General features: G+C 58.6%; 1 protein-coding gene across 1 annotated transcript in view; it reads left to right on the forward strand.

Moving 5' to 3' along the window:
• Nucleotides 1-19,528, forward strand: part of Unc13a (unc-13 homolog A (C. elegans)) — a 57,195-nt gene that overhangs the window by 9,549 nt on the left and 28,118 nt on the right. The window contains exons 3-26 of the mRNA XM_013028337.1: nt 1,374-1,403; nt 1,783-1,882; nt 3,183-3,300; nt 4,086-4,209; nt 4,639-4,712; nt 4,865-4,919; nt 6,319-6,351; nt 7,172-7,379; nt 7,941-8,471; nt 8,791-8,899; nt 10,718-10,764; nt 13,118-13,196; nt 13,318-13,323; nt 13,674-13,745; nt 13,890-14,109; nt 14,498-14,725; nt 14,899-15,040; nt 15,153-15,322; nt 15,946-16,061; nt 17,012-17,175; nt 17,576-17,726; nt 17,952-18,020; nt 18,110-18,199; nt 19,283-19,417. Of these exons, the coding sequence (XP_012883791.1) occupies nt 1,374-1,403; nt 1,783-1,882; nt 3,183-3,300; nt 4,086-4,209; nt 4,639-4,712; nt 4,865-4,919; nt 6,319-6,351; nt 7,172-7,379; nt 7,941-8,471; nt 8,791-8,899; nt 10,718-10,764; nt 13,118-13,196; nt 13,318-13,323; nt 13,674-13,745; nt 13,890-14,109; nt 14,498-14,725; nt 14,899-15,040; nt 15,153-15,322; nt 15,946-16,061; nt 17,012-17,175; nt 17,576-17,726; nt 17,952-18,020; nt 18,110-18,199; nt 19,283-19,417 (3,071 nt within the window). The remainder of the gene's footprint in view (nt 1-1,373; nt 1,404-1,782; nt 1,883-3,182; nt 3,301-4,085; nt 4,210-4,638; nt 4,713-4,864; nt 4,920-6,318; nt 6,352-7,171; nt 7,380-7,940; nt 8,472-8,790; nt 8,900-10,717; nt 10,765-13,117; nt 13,197-13,317; nt 13,324-13,673; nt 13,746-13,889; nt 14,110-14,497; nt 14,726-14,898; nt 15,041-15,152; nt 15,323-15,945; nt 16,062-17,011; nt 17,176-17,575; nt 17,727-17,951; nt 18,021-18,109; nt 18,200-19,282; nt 19,418-19,528) is intronic.

Here is a 19,528-nt window from a genome sequence, read left to right on the forward strand (position 1 = left end):
CCCTCCCCTCAGACCTCCCCTCAGACCTCCCTCCCCTCAGACCTCCCTCCCCTCAGACCTCCCTCCCCTCAGACCTCCCTCCCCTCAGACCCCACCTCCCCTCAGACCTTCCTCAGATCTCCCAGCCCCTGGGTTACTTCCCTCCCCCCCCCCTGCATCCTTTCTAAGGCCCTCTCTTCTGATTCTCCTAATTTTGTCCCCTGAGCCCACCTGAGGGTAGAGCCTTGGGCAGGTCTCCTGTTGCCTATGTACCCCAAATGAGGAAGGAAGGAGGAGGGAAGGGGGTGTAGGGAGGACACCCCCGAGGAGCAGAGTGTCTAGGGAGACACCTGTGTACTGTGGAAGGACTCTCCCCACGCTCCCTCCTTGACTGTCCAGTGGTGGGCATGGCATTTAAAGCCTGGGTGTTCTGGGGAGCATTGCCATTATCCTAGTATCTCACACGTGCCTCTGTGAATTCCCACGTGTGTGCGTGTGTACACACGTGTGTGCATGCCCAGTGTCACGGGGATGAAATGTTGACTGACAGGCATTTAGAGCCTCCAGCGTCCCCTGGGAACTGGAGCTGGTCTTCATGGGCTGCAGTCAGGTGCTTTTGTGAGCAAGGCGATGGGTCAGGGATGAAACTGGGCCTTCTCCCCTTGGGCAGAGCTCTGACCCAGGGTGCTGCCCCTCACCTCAGCGTGCACCCACTCTGTGTGTCCCCTGGACCTGTCTCCTTCCTTGTTCCTGGGAGCCAGAGCAGGGACGGGGCAGACCCCGGCTTGGGGCCACTCTGGTGGCCTAGGGCCCCATGTGCAAACATCAGACACAGGGCATTTGCTTTGGATGGCGGCAGCAGTGGCGGGGGCGGGGGGGACGCAAGGGGGAGAGGGGGGGAGAGGAGGGTGTGCTGGTGGAGAGGGTCTGGTGTGGGCCGCAGGGGTGGTACCAGGAAAACTTCCAGGAGGAACTTGGTGCCAACATGTGAACAGCTTCCAGCCAGTCCTTGCCTAGCGTTCTGTCCCACATTTTAGTTCTGAGCTCCAAGCCCCAGCATTTGGGAGGACAACTGAACCACACAATTGAGGGAGAGATACCCAGGACACTCATTTGAGGGGAGCATGGGGGTCTAGGGGAGACTGCTCCAGAGGTCCAATTTTCTTCTGCCTTGGGGGGCTGGGTTCATCTGTCTGATGGCCTCTTCTTTCCCTTTTTCCCCTCCTCCTTCCCATCTCTCCTGTGTCTCCCCAACTTTCCCTGTCTTGTGTTGTCTGCTCTCCTTTCTACATCTCCTGTCTCTGCCTCTACTCCGTCTCTGTCACGGTCTGTGTCTCCCTCTTTCTCTGCCTTCCCGTCTCGTCTCCCTTCCCTATCTCTGTCTCTCTCCACAGTCAAAAAAGCCAAGTTTGATGGTGCTCAAGGTAAGTGGCCTCTTCCTGCCCTGTCTCTGCACCTGTCTGTCTGTCTCTTAGGGAGGTCAGGAGGGCCCTGGACCTCTGAGTCCACTGGGCCTGCGGAGGGGATGTGGGGGCTGAACAGGGCCTGGCGTTGGGCGGGATCCAGAGGCTCTGTGTGGTCTCCTGTCCTCTGCCTCTGGTGGCCTCGCCAATGGCCATTTGTTAGGCACAGGGTTTTTGTTTTTCCTTTAAAATTTTATTTTCTGCTCTACTGGGCTCAGACCTAGTCGCCTGAGCATCCGGGACCACAGTTCCCAGTGTGGATGCTGGTGGTAAGGTCAGCTGGGACAGGGAACCCAAGGCTAGGCACTGACACTGGCCCTGCCCGCTGTCCCCACCACAGAGAAGTTCAACACGTACGTGACGCTGAAGGTGCAGAACGTGAAGAGCACCACCATTGCTGTGCGTGGAAGCCAGCCCAGCTGGGAGCAGGACTTCATGTTGTGAGCCTCCCCTCGCCTCGCCCCTACTATCCACTACCTCCACTCGCAAGGCAGCAGGGGTGGGGGGTATTTTTAAAACTGCAAATCACACCCTCTCACTCCTGTGTTCCAAACTCGTCTCTGTCTTGTCAACCTCGGGATAAAAGCCACACTCCTCCCGTGTCTCTGCCAGTTCCTTCCTCTCCTAGGCTCAGCCCCAGGCCCCTGCAGCATGCTACGCCCACCCCCCCACCCTCCACTGCCCATGCTGGGCTGCCCCGCCAGGCTGCTTCCTGGGGGCTCCTAGGGCCTTGACCTGGGTGCCGCAGCCCCCCTGCCCCAGCGCCCTGACCCCTGGTGTCTCCAGGGCTGCCACACTGTGAGCCCCAGGAGGGTGGGCTGGGAAGCTTCTGTCCCCACGGTATGGGCCAGGCCATGTGGTCTGGCAACAGTAGCTGAACAGCAAATAGTTGAGGAACGAATGAACCCATGACCTGTGTCCGGGCGTCCGCCTGGAGCCATGAAGGGCCACAGGGGCCCTGGTTTGGTTTACAAAGGCACCTTGGTCCCACTGCTACAGATGATGGCTGTGACAGTGTGTGGGGAGTGGGGTAGTCCCATACTGCAGATGAGGACAGGGAAGCCCAGAGAGGCAGAGTCACTGTTCAGTGACACACAGCCCCACACCCCTAGTCCCAACATCATGTTACATTCCCTCCCCCGGCCATGCTCTTTGGGGTGAGGCTCCATGGAGGCAGGTGTGCAATTGGGACTTGATTGGACTCAGCACTGGAAAGGCACCCCAAGGGCCTCATCCACACATTCTCCAGACTGTCAGGGTCTGAGGGTCCCAAGATCCTTATCAGGATGGAAGTCCTCTTTCCTCACAACTTCTTTTTTTGGGGGGGGTCCGGTCGTGGGGCCTGAACTGTGGGCCTGGGAGCTGTCCCTCAGCTCTTCATCTCAAGGCTAGCACTCTACCACTTGAGCCTCAGCGCCACTTTTTGCTTATGTGGTGCTGAGGAATCGAACCCAGGGCCTCAGGCATGCAAGGCAAGCGCTCTACCACTGAGCCACCTTCCCAGCCCTTTCCTCACAACTTCTGATCCTTCTGTGATGCTCTAAGCCTCTTCCTTCCCTCTCAGACCTCCACTTCCCCTCTATAGGGCAAGAGCCCTGTGTTTGTTAGTTGTTTCCTGCCTCAGGTGCCTCAAGGCCTGGGTTTGGTTACAGGAGGCTGTGTGTCCTCAGGTGAGTGAATGAACCTCTCTGAGCCTCCATGCCCTCCCATTCCTCTGATACCCAGTTCCTCTGTCCTTAGTGAGATCAACCGCCTGGACTTGGGGCTGACTGTGGAGGTGTGGAACAAGGGCCTTATCTGGGACACCATGGTGGGCACTGTATGGATCCCACTGCGGACCATCCGCCAGTCCAACGAGGTGGGTGTCGTGGGCGGATGGTGGGGAGGGAGGTCCTGGGCCAGGCAGGGTGCTCCTCCCCACAGCCTCCTTGAACATCTGAGGTGTCGCGAAGGGCTTGAGCCCCTTTCCCCTTGCTATCCTGTCTTGTCTCCGCCCGGGACTGGCGCATTTTAGCCTAAACATACTTGTAGCTACAGCTGCATTCCAGCCAGGGAAAGATAGCAGAAGAGAGGGCTAACCCTCTCAGCTAAAGCCTGAGGCAGAAGCTGCTCACTGAGCTTTCCTCAGTCCCCTGCGCTGGGCCTGACCTCACGGGGCTGGGGTGCCCTGCCCGCCGGGAGCTACGTTGGGACTAATAGGCATCACCAGCCCTGCCAGGTGCAGAGGAGGCGCAGAGAGACTTACCTTGGGGCCACAGTGCCCTCCATGTTTGGATTATTGAAGGAATGAAGTCAGGGAGGAGACTGCTAAAGTCTGGAGGGTCCCCCCAGCTTCCTAGGGCAGACCCCAGACTCTACCCATCATTTCTACTTGGAGATGAAGGCACCTACCTGCTCACAGGGGCTCCCTCTCCCGTGCACCCCCTACCTGGAAGGGGCTGGGAAGTCAGGGGCCAGAGCCCCTGGACGGGGTGGGGGTGGCGTGTGAGGCTGAGGCCTGGCCAGTCCCGAGGGCCTGTCCTTAGTGTTCCTCTCTGGGCCTCAGTTTCCTCATGCGCCCTGGCGGGGGTGGTGAGGGGCTGCAGGGGGCACTGCGGTGCCTGGGCCCTGCCTGGCCCTGAGCGGCCTCCCTTCCCCATGTAGGAGGGCCCCGGAGAGTGGCTGACACTGGACTCCCAGGTCATCATGGCCGACAACGAGATCTGCGGCACCAAGGACCCCACCTGCCACTGCATCCTGCTGGACACGCGCTTCGAGCTGCCCCTGGGTGCGGCGGCCTGGCCCGGGAGGGTCGGGTGGGGCCTCTCACCTTCCCTCCAGCCCCCTCCACAGCTGGGGCTCCCCCACACTGGGCCCACAGCACAGGGCACATCTGAGCCTCCTGGCTGGTCCTGGAACGTTTCAGGGTGGGACAGGAGGGAACAGAGTGATGAGAGACAGAGACAAAAAGACGAGAGACAACATGAGAGACAAAGCAACAAAGACAGATGAGAGACAGCAACGGAAAACAGATGAGAGAGCGACAGAGATGGGAGAGCAGCAAGAGATTAGAGAAGGCAGAGTGGCACAGACATGCCCAGGTCCCCTTTCTAGAAGCCTGCGTGGTCTTTCCAAGGGCCTGCCGTGTCCCGCCAGCCCCAGGCAGCCACGCCGCCCTGTCCACGGCCTGGCTGTGACTGAGTGGCTCTGCTTGCAGACATCCCGGAGGAGGAGGCGCGCTACTGGGCCAAGAAGCTGGAGCAGCTGAACGCCATGCGGGACCAGGACGAGGTACGGCATCCGGCCCTCGGCCTCTGCCACTGCCCTGTCCCTGTCTCTCTCCTGTCTGCCTCCGTCTTTCTGTCCCATGGGGAGGGGAGTGGGGCTGGGAGGCAAGTGGCACAGACCACACTGCCCGATCCTAATGCTGTCCATCTCCACAGTACCCGTTCCGGGATGAGCCTGACAAGCCCCTGCCCGTGCCCAGCAGCCAATGCTGTGAGTGTCCCTTGTCCGCCCTCTCCACCATCACCCTGTCCAGCACCTGCAGAGAGTAGCGTCCTGGTGCTGGGTCCACTGGCCTCAGCCTGGTGTCTCTCTCTGAAATGGAGCCCACGGTGGCCCCCACTCTGAGGGATGTGGGAAGTGTCCCTGGGTCCCCGCAGGGGCACGGACACCAGTATGTAGGCCAGTGGGTCCATTGGTCACCCGGTGCATGGGGGCCCATCGGGCATTCAGCAAACCCACGGGGCCACCCAGATCCCAGGCCACCCTGGGCCAGGCAGTGGGGTCAGCACCGGTTCCAGTACCTCACTCCTGCAGGCCCCTCCTCTTTCTCAGACGAAGCCCAGCAGTGGGAGACGTGACACGCTCAAGGTCACACAGTTGACAAGCGGCAGAGCCAGGAGTTGAATGCAGGTCTGAGGAACCCTACGGTTTCTCTTTCTATTACACCAAGTCTGTTAGTATCGTGACGGTTAGTGAGCCGGGTTGCTGGCCCGGGCTGCCCTAACCCCCAGGCTGTACCATCCTTCAGTCTGTCTCCTGACTCGCTGGGACCATGGGTGCCAGGGTGTCCAGCTGCCCTCTGTCTCTTGGTCATGGTAGTGGCTGTGTCCCTCTGCCTGTCCCCCTTGGCTTTGGACAGAGGCCCCTGCACCAGGATGTCCCTGTCCTCAGGGTAGGGACCAAATGACAACACAGCCCTGGGCGGAGGCCCTGTCACACCCACCTCCTCCTCAGCTCCCTGCCGGCTCCCCGGCTCCTCCAGGGGCCCAGGACCGTGGGGTACAGCCTGGAGGGGGGTAGACCATGCAGCTGGTTCCCACCTTGATGTTGGGGTGCAATTGAGAAGGTACCTGGTGTCCCCTGCCTGGGGACAGGGCCAGGTGGTGTGGGAGGGAGCAGAGGCACAAAGCCAGGAGACTTTCAGTTGGGAAATGGAGGCACCGCCTTGCTTGTGCTGGTTGCTGAGTGTACACAGAAGAGCACTGTGGCTGTTGCCTAGAGGAAGCAGCTGAGGGTTAGAAAAGGCAGGACTCAGCGCAGAGAAATTTCCAGAGGCTGGATGGAGGCGGAGCATGGTTTCTCTTCTTGGCCTGCAGCTGGGGCTGTGTGACTTTGGGCTGCTCACTGGGCCCCCTCTCCGAGCTCAGCCCTGATGAGGAACAAGTGTGGTTTCTCTTTTGACTTTTTTATCCATGAGCAGGAGTAGAAGGAGGTCTCCTAGTCCTGGGTCCCAGTTCCCATTCGCTACTTCCTGGCGTAGTCCTCAGAGGGCTGAACGGTGGGGGTCCTGCTTCCTCCTGAGGGGGAACCCCACCCCAGGGCCTGGGCGGGGGGGGAGTGAGGGGCACGTGGCACCCGTCACCTGTTCCTCTGCCCTTTCTCTTTGTAGGCAACTGGAATTACTTTGGCTGGAATGAGCAGAGTAAGTAAGGTGCCTCTTCCCAGGGGCTATGGGATCATCTGGGGACCCCACGGTCCCTGCAGGCAGCCAGGACAATCTGTCCTGTCCTCAGTGCCCACCTGGACCCTGCTCTGTCTGTGTGGGGGAACAGAGGGGTCAACCCTGCCTCCTCTCCTCCCCTGCTGGGCACCAGAACCCTCTTGGTTGTGTGTGTGTGTGTGTGTGTGTGTGCGCGCGCGCGCGTGCGCACATATGCACGCTGATCCTAGGGCTTGAACTCAGCCTTGGCACTATCCCTAGCTTTTTTGCTCAAGGCTGGTCCTCTACCACTTGAGCCACAGTTCAACTTCTCACTTTTTACTGGTTAATTGGAGGTAAGAATCTCAGGGACTTCCCTGCTTGGGCTGGCATCAAACTACAGCCCTCAAATCTCAGCCTCCTGATTAGCAAGGATTACAGATGTGAGCTGCCAGCACCAGGCCAGGACTCCCTTCTTTCTTCTCTTGAATAACTTCATCCCTTCCATCTTTTGTCTGTACCGTCCCCTCCTGGAAGTGGACCATGTCACGGTGGTTTTCTTACAGCCTGGGCATTGGCAAAGTTAACGCTGGCATGTGGTAGGGCCTTGGACCCCATAGTGTAGGTTTAGCCTTGCTCAGGGGGGACACAAAGGACCCCCCTCCTGGTTCTAAAGCTCCTACCTCTGTTAACACAAACACTACCCTCCATCTGTTCTCCTAACAATTCCTCTTACTGGGTGACCAGCCAGTGAATCCCCATGTCTGGGGGAATGCGTTCACCCCGTTTGCTCCCCTCTCCCCCTTTTCCCCCTCTCGTCTAGACGACGACCCTGATAGTGCAGTGGACGATCGAGACAGTGACTACCGGAGCGAGACCAGCAACAGCATCCCCCCGCCCTACTACACCACGTCCCAGCCCAACGCCTCGGTGCACCAGTATGCCGTGCGGCCGCCACCCCTGGGCTCACGGGAGTCCTACAGCGACTCCATGCACAGCTACGAGGAGTTCTCGGAGCCGCGGGCCCTCAGGTAGCCGCCCAGGGTCAGTGGAGGTCGGTGGGCCCATTCTACAGATTCCAGGTTCATGTGGGCCATTGGGCCTTTCCATTACCCAGATGCTGGCACAAAAAGTCTAGAAGGTTGGTAGAGGGTGGTTTGGCTCCAAGCAAGGGGTCACCTGTCCCCCTGGGTCTGACAGGAAGGACCTCAGCAGCATCTCCTGTGAAAGCCTCCATCCACCTCTGCAGATCCAGATCTGCACCTGCTTCTGGGAGGAGATGGAGGCCCAGGGCCACAGTGTGCATGGCTCCTGTGCCACGGCTGGGCACTGGGGAAGGCAGCGTTCAGCCATGGCAGCACCGTGGTGCCTGTATCTCCATCCTTCAGCCTGGGTGGGGACAGGAAGGCTGAGGAAACCATCAGCCTTGTGGCAGTTTTTACGACCAGTGTCCTGCCATCTAGAGCAGGAGGAGCATGCTGGGTGCTCAGTCCTGCCTGGCGTCCAGGGCAGGGGCTTGCACACAGTAGGCGCTCACTCGCTGGCCTACCCTGCCTGGTGAGACCACCCAGCTGAGCCCCGGCCTCTCCCAGCCCCACAGGCAGCAGCCGCTATGCGTCGTCTGGGGAGCTGAGCCAGGGCAGCTCACAGCTGAGCGAGGACTTCGACCAGGATGAGCAGAGCCTGCAGGGCTCCGAGCTGGAGGACGAGCGGGACCGGGACTCCTACCACTCCTGCCACAGCTCAGTGAGCTACCACAAGGACTCACCACACTGGGACCAGGACGAGGAAGACCTGGAGGACTTGGAGGATGAGGAGCTGCCTGAGGAGGAGGAGGAGGAGGAAGAAGAGGAGGAAGAAGAAGAGGAAGAAGAGGAAGAGGAGGAAGAGATTCCTGATGACCTAGGCAGTTATGCTCAGCTTGAAGAGGTGGCTGTGGATGAGCCCAAAGACTTCAAGCGCATCAGCCTCCCACCGGCTGCACCCGAGAAGGTGGACACGGCCCCGATGCCGCCCACAGAGGGCTCTGAGGTGACCAAGGGGGCCCCCAAGCCGGCCACACCTGAGGAAGCGCCTAGAGCCGAGCGGACACCTGAGTCTGAGCCCCCCAAGGCTGAGGAGAGGTAACAGGACAGGGCTGAGTGGCAGTCGCCAGCCACAGGCCAGCATGGGTGTGGGCGGTGGTCACAAGACTGTGGCTTTATTGGGAAGGTCAGAGGTGATCAGAGGTGTGACCTTAGTGCTTCTGAGGTGGGAGAGGGCACAAGAAGGTGGGGTGGGCCCGTGGTCAGAAGACTCGGAGACCTGGGGACGGTGGAGAATGAGGTAGGGGGAGGCAGATAATGGAGCCGTGGAACACCACCCTCTTTGGTGAGTGGAAGGCAGAGGCAAGGTTGGGTTTGTGGAAAGCTGTTCTGATGGCTTACAAAGTCCTGGGCTCAGTTTCAGGCAAGGAGAAGATGAGGAAGGCCACGAGGGTCAGGATTCCATGTCAAGGGCCAAGGCCAACTGGCTTCGGGCCTTCAACAAGGTTCGGATGCAGCTGCAGGAGGTGAGTGACGGTCCTGCCCTCCCTCAGCCAGGTTTTCCTCACCCACAACCTGCTGGGTAATTCCCAGCATCCCACAGAACCTGCTTGGCCCCACCCACAATCAGCCTGGCAATATCCAACATCTCACACAACCTGCCTGGCCCCGCCCACAACCTGCCTGGCCCCGCCCACAAACACCTTGGCAATACCCAACATCCCACACAGCCTGCCTGGCCCCACCCACAACTGGCCTGGCCCTCCCATAATCTGCTGGACCTGCCCACAACCTGCTTGGTAATGCCCAGCATCCCACACAGCCTGCTTCAGTCTGGCCATGCCCAGTACCCCACCCTTTCCCAATTGGCTCCTCTCCAAACCACTCCTCTGATCACCTCTGGTGGCCTGTCCATGTCCTGTTCAGATCTGGCCATCACCACCCCTGCCCCTCTCAGCCACCCTGGCCCTTTCCTGGTCCCTGCCACACCTTTCTCATGGTCACCCATACCTAGACTGGCCATACCCACCCCCACCCAACCTGATCTTGCCCCCCCTCTGCCCCCCACCTCTCACACCCAACCACACACAGCTTCGTCACACCCCACAGAGCTGGGCCCTCATCAAGGGGGCCCTTCACGCACAGGAGGTCCAGAACAGACTCCCCGGGAGACTACCAGATATCACGACTGCAGAAATTCCTTTTTCTCTCTGCCTCTTTTGTTGTTTGCTTGAGGCAGCATAGTCCAGGCCGCCTCAGCCTCAAAGGTGGGCACTCACTGCCCTGCCTGGCTAGAGTTGTCGAAATTTCAAACCAAATTTCTTACCTTGTTTTAAAATCCAATTTTATGTTATTTTTGACTAAGTCATGCATTCGTATGCTTCTAAATTTCAAAAGATAGAAAGGCCCTACAGTGAAAAGTCCATTGCTAACTTTCACTCAGTGAAAGTTAAATGAAAGCCCAGCGGCAACCGCAGCCACGGTAGACCTGACTGCCAGACTGGGGTGTGGGCCAGGGTCCCTCCCAGCGCTGCAGGCTTAAGAAGCACCGATTCCAGGATTTCAGCAGCAGCGTCTCCTGCTGCCTCATGGGTTCCCACGGCCACCCTGCAGTGTCTGTCACAGGAGAGGCAGGGGAGTGTTCTGGGCAGGAATGAGAAGGCATGCCAGCTGAGGGCAAAGGCCCCGGGGCAGGCGAGCTGACACCGGGTGTTCAGGGACTGACAGCATCCTGAGTGTTGAACCAGAGGAGTGCTAGCACTAAGGCTGGCTGGATTTGGCAGTGCATGCCTTTAATCTCAGGAAAGCGGGGAGCCGGACGCTGTGGCTCACGCCTGACATCCCAGCTGCTCAGGAGACAGAGATCTGAGGATCGCGGTTCAAAGCCAGCCTGGGCAGGAAAGTCCATGAGACTCTTTATCTCCAATGAACCACTAGAAAACTAGAAGTGGCGCTGTGGCTCAAGTGGTAGAGCATTAGCCTTGAGCTGAAGAGCTGACAGCGCCCAGGCCCAGAGTTCAAGCCCCACAACTGACCAAAAAAAAAAGAGAAAAAAGGAGTAGATTTTAGCCCCTGAGCACCCCAGAACCATTGTGCATGACCTCTTGAGAATGCTGCAGTCTGGTGGTGGTGGGTGACAGATGCTCACATGCCCGCCAGCCCATTTCACCGAAGGACAAAGTGAGGACCCGAGAAATCTAGGGGATCCCTAGGTAGACACTCCCAAGTACAGGACACAGGCTTCCTGACTCCAGTGCAAGCCGGCACAGGGTGGGAGGTGGAGCCTGCCTGGGAGAGGAGGGGAGGACATAGCGATCATATCTGCCTGTCTGTCTGTCCTGCAGGCCCGGGGAGAAGGCGAGATGTCTAAGTCCTTGTGGTTCAAAGGCGGGTGAGTGACAGTCCTGTGGATGTTGGGAAGAAATTTGGAACCCAGAGCTCAGTAGCATCTGGGCACAGCCCAGTGAGGGTGGGAATGGCTTCAGGACTGAGAGATTTCTGGTTTTCTTTTTTGTTTGTTTGTTTTTTTGTTGGTCTTGGAGCTTGGACTCAGGCCTGGGTGCTGTCCCTCAGCTCTTCAGCTGAAGGCTAGTGCTCTATCACTTGAACCACAGCGCCACTTCTGCTTTTTCTGCTTATGTGGTTCTGAGGAATCAAACCCAGGGCCTCATGCATACGAGGCAAGCACTCTACCACTGAGTCACCTTCCCAGCCCCTTGTTGTTGTTTTTTGCCAGTCCTAGGGCTTGAACTCTGGGCCTGGGCACTGTCCCTGAGCAATTTTGCTCAAGACTAACACTCTTACCAATTGAGCTACAGCGCCACCTCCAGCTTCTTCTGTGGTTTAATTGGAGTTAAGTCTCAGACTTTCTTGCCCTGGCAATCCTCAGATCTTGGCCTCCTGAGTAGCTAGGATTACAGGTTTCAGCCACCAGTACCTGGCTGTTGGTTTGAGTTTTTGTTTTTTTTTTGTCAGTCATGGGGTGCTGTCCCTCATCTCTTCAGCTCAAGGTGAGCGCGCTACCACTTGAGCCACAGTGCCACTTCTGGCTTTTTCTACTTATGTGATGCTGAGGAATCGAACCCAGGGCCTCAGGCATACAAGGCAAGCGCTCTACCACTGAGCCATCTTCCCAGCCCATGGTTTGAGTTTTTGAGCTATGGTCTTGCTGAACTCCTAAGCTAAAGGGTTCCTGCTGCTTGGGTCCCCTGAGCTCAGGTGATCATCCCCAAGCAGGGGAGAGGCTCAGTGCCACCGCCAGGTCCTGAAGAACTAAGTTTAAGATGAAAGAAAGAAACTCATCGCCACACCCCTTTACAACCCTGGAGTGATTTTATGTATTTTTTTCTTTTCTTCAATTGTTTTAATTCCTCAGGTTCTCACCTTGTAGCACTTTAGTTAATTTAGTCTTAAATGAGGCATGCCGGCACATCGGAGCTCTTGAGTTTACTGGCTTGCAGGGATGTCAGATGGTTAGAGGGGAGGGCACACTAGTTAATTTTAAAATGACACTTGTGTTTGAAAATAGCAACCAGGCAGTGACCTCCTTCACTGCGATGTCTCTGCAAGCACCGGCAGCTAGGATTCTAAAAATAACCCAGCAGGTGTCTGGCTGGAGTCTGGACCCGGGAGCCCTGGGCAGGAGAATGCTCTCAGGATCTGCCTTCTGGGTGGGGCAGGGAGGCTGCCCACCTGACCACAGCAGGGGCTCAGGGCTGCTGCCATGGCATTGGCTGCTGCCCCTCTCTTTAGCCAATGGGAAGGAAGCCTGTGCAGGGAAACCACACCCTGAATCCTGACAGGCAGCTGCACCTCAACAAAGGGGTCTCGTCACTGGGCATCTCCCAGAGTGCCCCTTTCAACACATCAGTTGACGCAAAGCCACCTGCAGATGGCAACACAAACAGGATTCTAATTCTCTGACATGACCCCTTCCCAGGTGGAGGTGAGAGGCATGCTGGCAGCCTCAGGGTTGGGCACAAAGGGCATTTGTCTTCAGTTAGTTTAGTCCTCAGATGTGCCCTAGGCGGGTTTAGTTCATAAAAATGCCCTTGTTACCGCCCCCCCCCCCCCGCCGTCTCTCAGATTCGGAAGTGTCTGCGTCTCCTGTAAACCCAGACCTTCAGCGTGGGACCGCCCTCCCAGGCTGAGATCAAAGCAGTGCAGGGCCTTGTTCCCTTAGACCTAGGGGACACAGCCTTCTCCCTCGGTCGTCTGTCCCAGCCTCCCTTCACCCCTTCTTGCTTTGTAAGTCACTCAGCACCACCTCTGCCTGACTGTTACAGCATATGGATATCTTCTCCCTGTTTCTCTTTTTCTTGATCTGGTGCTGAGGCTTGAAACCCAGGCATAGCTGTTTTTGCTCAAGAATGGTGTTTTCCCATTTGAGCCAATGCCTCCACTTCAGGCATTTTTGCTGGCTAATTGGAAATTTGGAAATAAGAGTCTCTTGGACTTGTCTGCCCAGGCTGGCTTTGAACTGGGATCCTCAGATCTTGGCCACTGGTGCCTGGCTTCCTGTGTCTCCTTTTGTAAAGATAACTCTCAGCTGCTGAAAGATACCAGTTTCCAGAGGTTCCTCATATATACCAAGGGGTCACACCTACACCTCGCTCCCACACAAGGCCCGTCCCGCGGTCTTGGGGCTCAGGGTAGCTTTGCTCAGGACCCTGTTCCACCTTTGGTCTCACCGGTGAGCTGTCTGTGTGTGGAATGGGTCCTCTGTGTCCCTTTGTGCCCTGCAGCCCTGGTGGAGGCCTCATCATCATCGACAGCATGCCGGACATCCGCAAGAGGAAGCCCATTCCCCTTGTGAGCGACCTGGTGAGTGCCACCCTGTCTGGGCCAGCCCAGGGCAAGGGGGCCGCGCTGGGGTGGGGCTGTGGAGGCTTCTCTGGGACTAATCCAGTCTGGTTTCTACCCCCTGTGCGGCGGGACTCTGCAGGCTATGGTGAGTGGGGGCAATGTGGCACCTGCAGTCTCCTCAGAAGGGGGGAGCTGTGTTTCCAATTGTCTATGGCATGTTTTGGGGGGACCGGTCCGCAGCCTCAGCCACCTGTTCCTTCACGTGGCTGAAGGCTTCCCTGTGCCTGGTCCATTGCCGGGGGTGACTCCCAAGCCCCAAGTGTGGGGAATGTGAGCTGGGGAGGGGCTGCCCTCCTCCTCAGGGCCCCTTGTGACCCAGACCCTCTGTCACTCCCCTATCCGTCCCGTGGCCGCACGGTGGCCTGGCGTCCTGTGGTGGCGGGCCCCCCCTGTGGCCGGCTGTGTGACTGACACCTTTGGATCCTCGGGCCCCAGTCTCTGGTCCAGTCCAGGAAAGCCGGCATCACCTCGGCCTTGACCTCCAGCACACTGAACAACGAGGAGCTGGTGCGTGAGGAGCCTCCGGGCCCCCTCCTTGGGGGTGGACTGGACTGGGGACTCCCGAGTTCTGGGAAAAGGAAGCGGGGTGATGACGGAGGCGGGCCTCCCGCAACCCGATGGGGCTCAGGGGTCCCTGCCGGCCCCCTGCAGAAAAACCACGTTTACAAGAAGACCCTGCAAGCCTTAATCTACCCCATCTCCTGCACCACACCGCACAACTTCGAGGTGTGGACGGCCACCACGCCCACCTACTGCTACGAGTGCGAGGGGCTGCTGTGGGGCATCGCGCGGCAGGGCATGCGCTGCACCGAGTGCGGGGTCAAGTGCCACGAGAAGTGCCAGGACCTGCTTAACGCCGACTGCCTGCAGCGTGAGCCGGGGGGCGGGCGGTGGGCGGGGCCCGGGGCGGGGCTGTGGGGCGGGGCCTGGAGGCGGGCAGTGCCATGGGGCAGGGGTGGGGGGCGGGGGCGGGGCTGAGTGGTGGGTGGTGCTGTGGGAGCAGGGCTGAGGAGAGGCTTTGCATCTGGGCCTGGTTCTGGTCACATGGGTGGGATGGTCTAGAGGCGGGGCCAAGGTGGGGGCCTGGTCACTGACCAGGCCCTGTGGGGCTGGGCCCCGTGGCTGGGGATGCTGAACACGTGGGAAAGTGGCTCTCGGGGGCCCTCATTTGAGCCCCACTTCTTAAACTGGTGTGGCCCCCTCCGGGGAACACATGTAGTGGAGGTCTGGGGACAGTGACGGGCCTGGGGCGTCCTCAGGGGCCGCGGAGAAGAGCTCAAAGCACGGTGCTGAGGACCGGACCCAGAACATCATCATGGTGCTCAAAGACCGCATGAAGATCCGAGAGCGCAACAAGCCCGAGATCTTCGAGCTCATACAGGAGATCTTTGCTGTGACTAAGACGGCGCACACGCAGCAGATGAAGGCTGTCAAGCAGAGCGTGCTGGACGGCACGTCCAAGTGGTCAGCCAAGATCAGCATCACGGGTGAGGGGTGGGGACATCTGGAGCCTCCCCCAGCTCGCGCCCCTCTCAGGCCCGGCGCCCTGGCTGGTGCTCCTAGCTGGAGGCCAGGCTCCCCAAGCCACCTGGCATTGTGCAGTGGCTATTCTCTAGGCCACCTCCAAGTTCAATGTCTGGTCTTCATCTGTGTCTTCCAGTGGTCTGTGCCCAGGGCTTGCAAGCAAAGGACAAGACAGGATCCAGCGACCCTTATGTCACTGTTCAGGTTGGGAAGACCAAGAAACGAACAAAAACCATCTACGGAAACCTGAACCCGGTGTGGGAAGAGAATTTCCACTTGTGAGTGCCTGGCTGGGTGCCCAGTGCTGGGGCTCCTGGCTGCTGCCAGGGGCTTTGAGGACCTGCATGTGGTAGGTGCTGACTCTTGCTCTTGCCTCTCCTCCCTACATAGTGAATGTCACAACTCCTCCGACCGCATCAAGGTACGCGTGTGGGATGAGGACGATGACATAAAATCCCGGGTGAAGCAGAGATTCAAGAGAGAGTCCGACGATTTCCTGGGGCAGACAATCATCGAGGTGCGGACGCTGAGCGGCGAGATGGACGTGTGGTACAATTTGGGTGAGCAAGGATGGGATTTGCAGAGGGGAGGGAGCGGCCTGTAGAGGGGAGGGCAGAGCCTCAGATGCAGAGGGCCGGGCCTGCAGAGGTTGAAGGGGTTCTGGGAAAACAGACAAGAGATCCCACCTGAGGAGAGAGAGACCTACATCCGAAGTGTAGGGTTGAGGGGCTGGGAAGGGGGCTCAGTGGTAGAGTGCTTGCCCTGCATGCATGAAGCCCTGGTTTCGATTCCTCAGTACCACACACAGAGAACAGGCCTGAAATGGTGCTGTGGCTCAAGTGGTAGAGTGCTAGCCTTCAGCAAAAGAAGCTCAGAGCCAGCACCCAGGCCCAGAGTTCAAGCCCCAGAACTGACACACACACACACACACACACACACAAAAAGTGTAGAGTTGAAGAGTGGGGGAGGCAAGGTCTCCGTGCCTTACTTGGTCTGATAGGAGAGACAGGGCTTAGAATTGGATGGGGCCTGGAACTGGGGGAGACAGCCCCCAGAACACAGTGTGTATGTAAAGGAAGGATGGGGGCTGAGGAACGCCCTCATGACGCAGAGACAAGCCTGGCCTCAGTTTCTGGGCGTCTGAGGGACCCGCAGTTAGGTCAGGGTCCTGTCTGCTCCACAGACAAGAGAACAGACAAGTCTGCAGTGTCGGGTGCCATTCGTCTGCACATCAGTGTGGAGATAAAGGGCGAGGAGAAGGTGGCCCCGTACCATGTGCAGTATACCTGTCTGCATGAGGTGAGCCCACGTGCAAGCCCACGCGCCCTCTCCACACCCTGGCTCCTGCTCCGGGCCTCAGGCTGCACCTCCGCCCGGGCCCACCAAGCCCCCTCTGGCAAGGCTGCCCTGCTCCAGCTCTGTCTAGGCCCAAGTTCTGTCCCGGGACGGAACCCTCGGGCTTGGCTGTGTGTCAGTCTGACTTCCAGCTGCCTGGGGTTCCTGGCAGAAGTCTTCCCCGCACTTGGCTTGTTGAAGGAGTTCTGAACAGCAGATGAATGAATGGTGGGATGGATGAGTGAGTAGAAGTAGATGGATTGGTAGTGGGGAGATAGATGGCTCCGTGGGTGGATGATGGACAGATGGAGGGGTGTGTAGTGGGGGTAGATAGATGAGAAGTAGATGGACGGCCGGGCACCAGTGCTCACACCTGTCATCCCAGCTACTCGGGAGTCTGAGCTCTGGGGATCCGTGTTTGAAGTCAGCCCGGGAAGACCAAGGTGAGAGGTTCTTATCTCCAAATAACCAGCAAAAAACTAGAAGTAGATTTAAGGTTCAAGTGGTAGAGCTCCAGCCTTGAAATGATTAAGCCCCAGTTTCATCACCTAAACAAATAAAATGATGAAGCTGGGTGTGCTGTCCCACGCCTGTAACCCCAGCTACTCAGGAGACAGCAAATTGCAGCATTCACTAGACTTAGATTAAGCAGCAAAAAGCCAGAAGTAGAGGTGTGGCTCAAATCACAGAGCACCACCCAGGAGCAGAAAGAGCCAAGCGCCCTGAGGCCAAGTCCCGGTGCCAGCAAGAAAAAAAGAGAAGGGAAGGACCGGTGTGTTTTAGATGTTTAGGGGTGGATGGATGACTGGACAGACAGACTGACAGGTGGCTGGATGAAGAGGAGCAGGTGGGTGGGTCCCTTGCCGAGATGCCTCGTGTGTGATATGCCCTCCACCGCCCCCCCCCACGCACAGAACCTCTTCCACTTCGTGACGGACGTGCAGAACAACGGCGTGGTCAAGATCCCAGACGCCAAGGGGGATGATGCCTGGAAAGTGTACTACGACGAGACGGCCCAGGAGATCGTAGACGAATTCGCCATGCGCTACGGTGTGGAGTCCATTTACCAAGCCATGACGTGAGGACCGGGGCGCCCCGCCCTGGGGAGGTCTGGGGTGCTGGGAAAATAGAGGTGTCCAGTGTCCGCAGGTGGGGTGTGCGGGAAAAGCCTGGACATGGATAGATGACAGCCAGGATGGACATGGGCTGGGTGTGGGGGCCATGTCTGTGATCTGGCACTGAGAGGCTGTGGCAGGAGGATCACAAGGTAGAGGCCGCTGTGGGCTGTACTGCAAAAACCCCTGTGGGAAGAGGGGAGGGTGAGGTGGGGGGGACAGAGGGGCCAGTGGTGTCACACAGAGAAGGGCAGAGTTGGCAGAGGGGAAGGAGGGCCGGTGGAGAGGCAGCTGCTCCCAGGGCACTGTCCTGGAGGTGAGTTGGAGTGACCTGGGCCCGTGCCTCCCTCTCTCTCCACACAGCCACTTTGCCTGCCTCTCCTCCAAGTACATGTGCCCCGGGGTGCCGGCCGTCATGAGCACCCTGCTTGCCAACATCAATGCCTACTACGCGCACACCACCGCCTCCACCAACGTGTCAGCCTCCGACCGCTTTGCCGCCTCCAACTTTGGGGTCAGTCCTGGGGCCGGGGCTGGAAGGAGAGGGACCCGTGCTTGGGACTCCTGGGTTCCCAGCATAGATCTGACTTGCTTTGTGTCAGTCGCTGTTCCTCTCTGAGTCTGTTGGCCCATCAGTAGCAGCCATAGGCTGGCACAGGTGCTGTGTGGGGTGTGTAGTGTGCAGAAAGCGCATCATGAACCCTTCAGCGGCCACCTCGGCCCGCCCTCTCCTCTGCAGAAAGAGCGCTTCGTGAAGCTCCTGGACCAGCTGCACAACTCCTTGCGGATCGACCTCTCCATGTATCGGGTGAGTACTTGCCTCTGCAGCTCTGGGCTCTGTCTCCCCCAGCCTGCCTCCCAGCTTCCTCCTTACCCACGCCTTCTCACTTCCAACAGAACAACTTCCCCGCCAGCAGCCCCGAGCGGCTCCAGGACCTCAAGTCCACGGTGGACCTGCTGACCAGCATCACCTTCTTCCGCATGAAGGTGCAGCCCTCCACCCACCAGGCCACACATCTTCCGCCACCTGCCCTTACTGTGCCCTCTGCTTTGCTTTAGACTCAGGGCCTTGAGCTTGCTAGGCAGGTGCTCTGAGACTGGAGCCACGCCCCCAGCCCAGCCCTCACTATGTCATAAAAGAGTTTGAGATTGCAGCCCAGGCGGGCCTGCAGCTGGTGTGATCCCCCCTGGCCTCCCCAGGGCCCTGGCCGCACAGGCCACCTGGCCAGTGCTCCATTGCTTAAAGTGACACAGCATCAAAGCTGTGCATGTAGGGTATTCTGCCGTGTTTGCATCAGGTTAGAAGTGTTCACCTTTACATTCGCTGCTGCTTTGTGCTAAAAACCTTGAAACTCCCCTCGGGTATCTCTGTGATGTGTTCAGGACATCAGCAGCTACTGCATGCCGTACTGCATGCCAACTTCTGCCTAGCTGCCACCCAGCCCCACAGTCCACCCCGTCCCCAGCCTCCGATACCCCCCTTCCTCTCCACTCCACCCTCGATTCCACAAATGACTGTGGCCCTGCCTTTCTGTGCCTGGCTGGCTTCCTAGGACTTCCGTCCGTTGTCAAAATAGGATCCCCGTCCTTTTTCCCGGCTGAATGCTATTCCGTTGTGTGCATGGCCCGTGTTTTCTGTACCGCTTATGTGTTGATGGTGAGCAGTGGGCTGTGGTAAACACAGGGTGCCAATATCTCCCCCACAGCCCAGCCCTCAGGGCTGGGGTCATCAGATCTTCTGGTTATGCCACTTTGGAGGGGCAGCCTCCTGGTTTTCCGCAGTGGCTGCACCCACGGTGGTGTTGCCTCTCTTTCCTCCACCTCTGGCCAGCCCTCTTGTCTCCAGTCTGGTTCTCATTTGCTGCTTGTGGGCTGGAGCTGGGGCCCAGGGCCTTGTGGTGCGTGGCGTGTCACTCTACCCCCTGCTTTCTGCTTTGCTTCTCTCGGGGAGGAATGGCGCTCAGGGGCTTGACAGTCTGCATTGACACTGCGCCATTTCCTTAACCCCAGAGTGCTGGGGAGCCATGTTCTGGCCCGGCCCGGCCCCCATGCCTGAACCCCACCTTTCAGGTCCAGGAACTGCAGAGCCCCCCACGAGCCAGCCAGGTGGTGAAGGACTGTGTGAAGGCGTGCCTCAACTCCACCTACGAGTACATCTTCAACAACTGCCATGAGCTGTACAGCCGCGAGTACCAGACAGACCCGGTGCGGCCCAGGGGGATGTGGGGGGGGGCCTGGCAGCCGCGAGTACCAGACAGACCCTGTGCGGCCCAGAGGCTGTGGGGGGGGCCTGGCAGCCGCGAGTACCAGACAGAC

The sequence above is a fragment of the Dipodomys ordii genome, unplaced genomic scaffold (genome assembly GCF_000151885.1).
Source record: "Dipodomys ordii isolate 6190 unplaced genomic scaffold, Dord_2.0 Scaffold108, whole genome shotgun sequence".
Lineage (NCBI taxonomy): Eukaryota > Metazoa > Chordata > Mammalia > Rodentia > Heteromyidae > Dipodomys > Dipodomys ordii.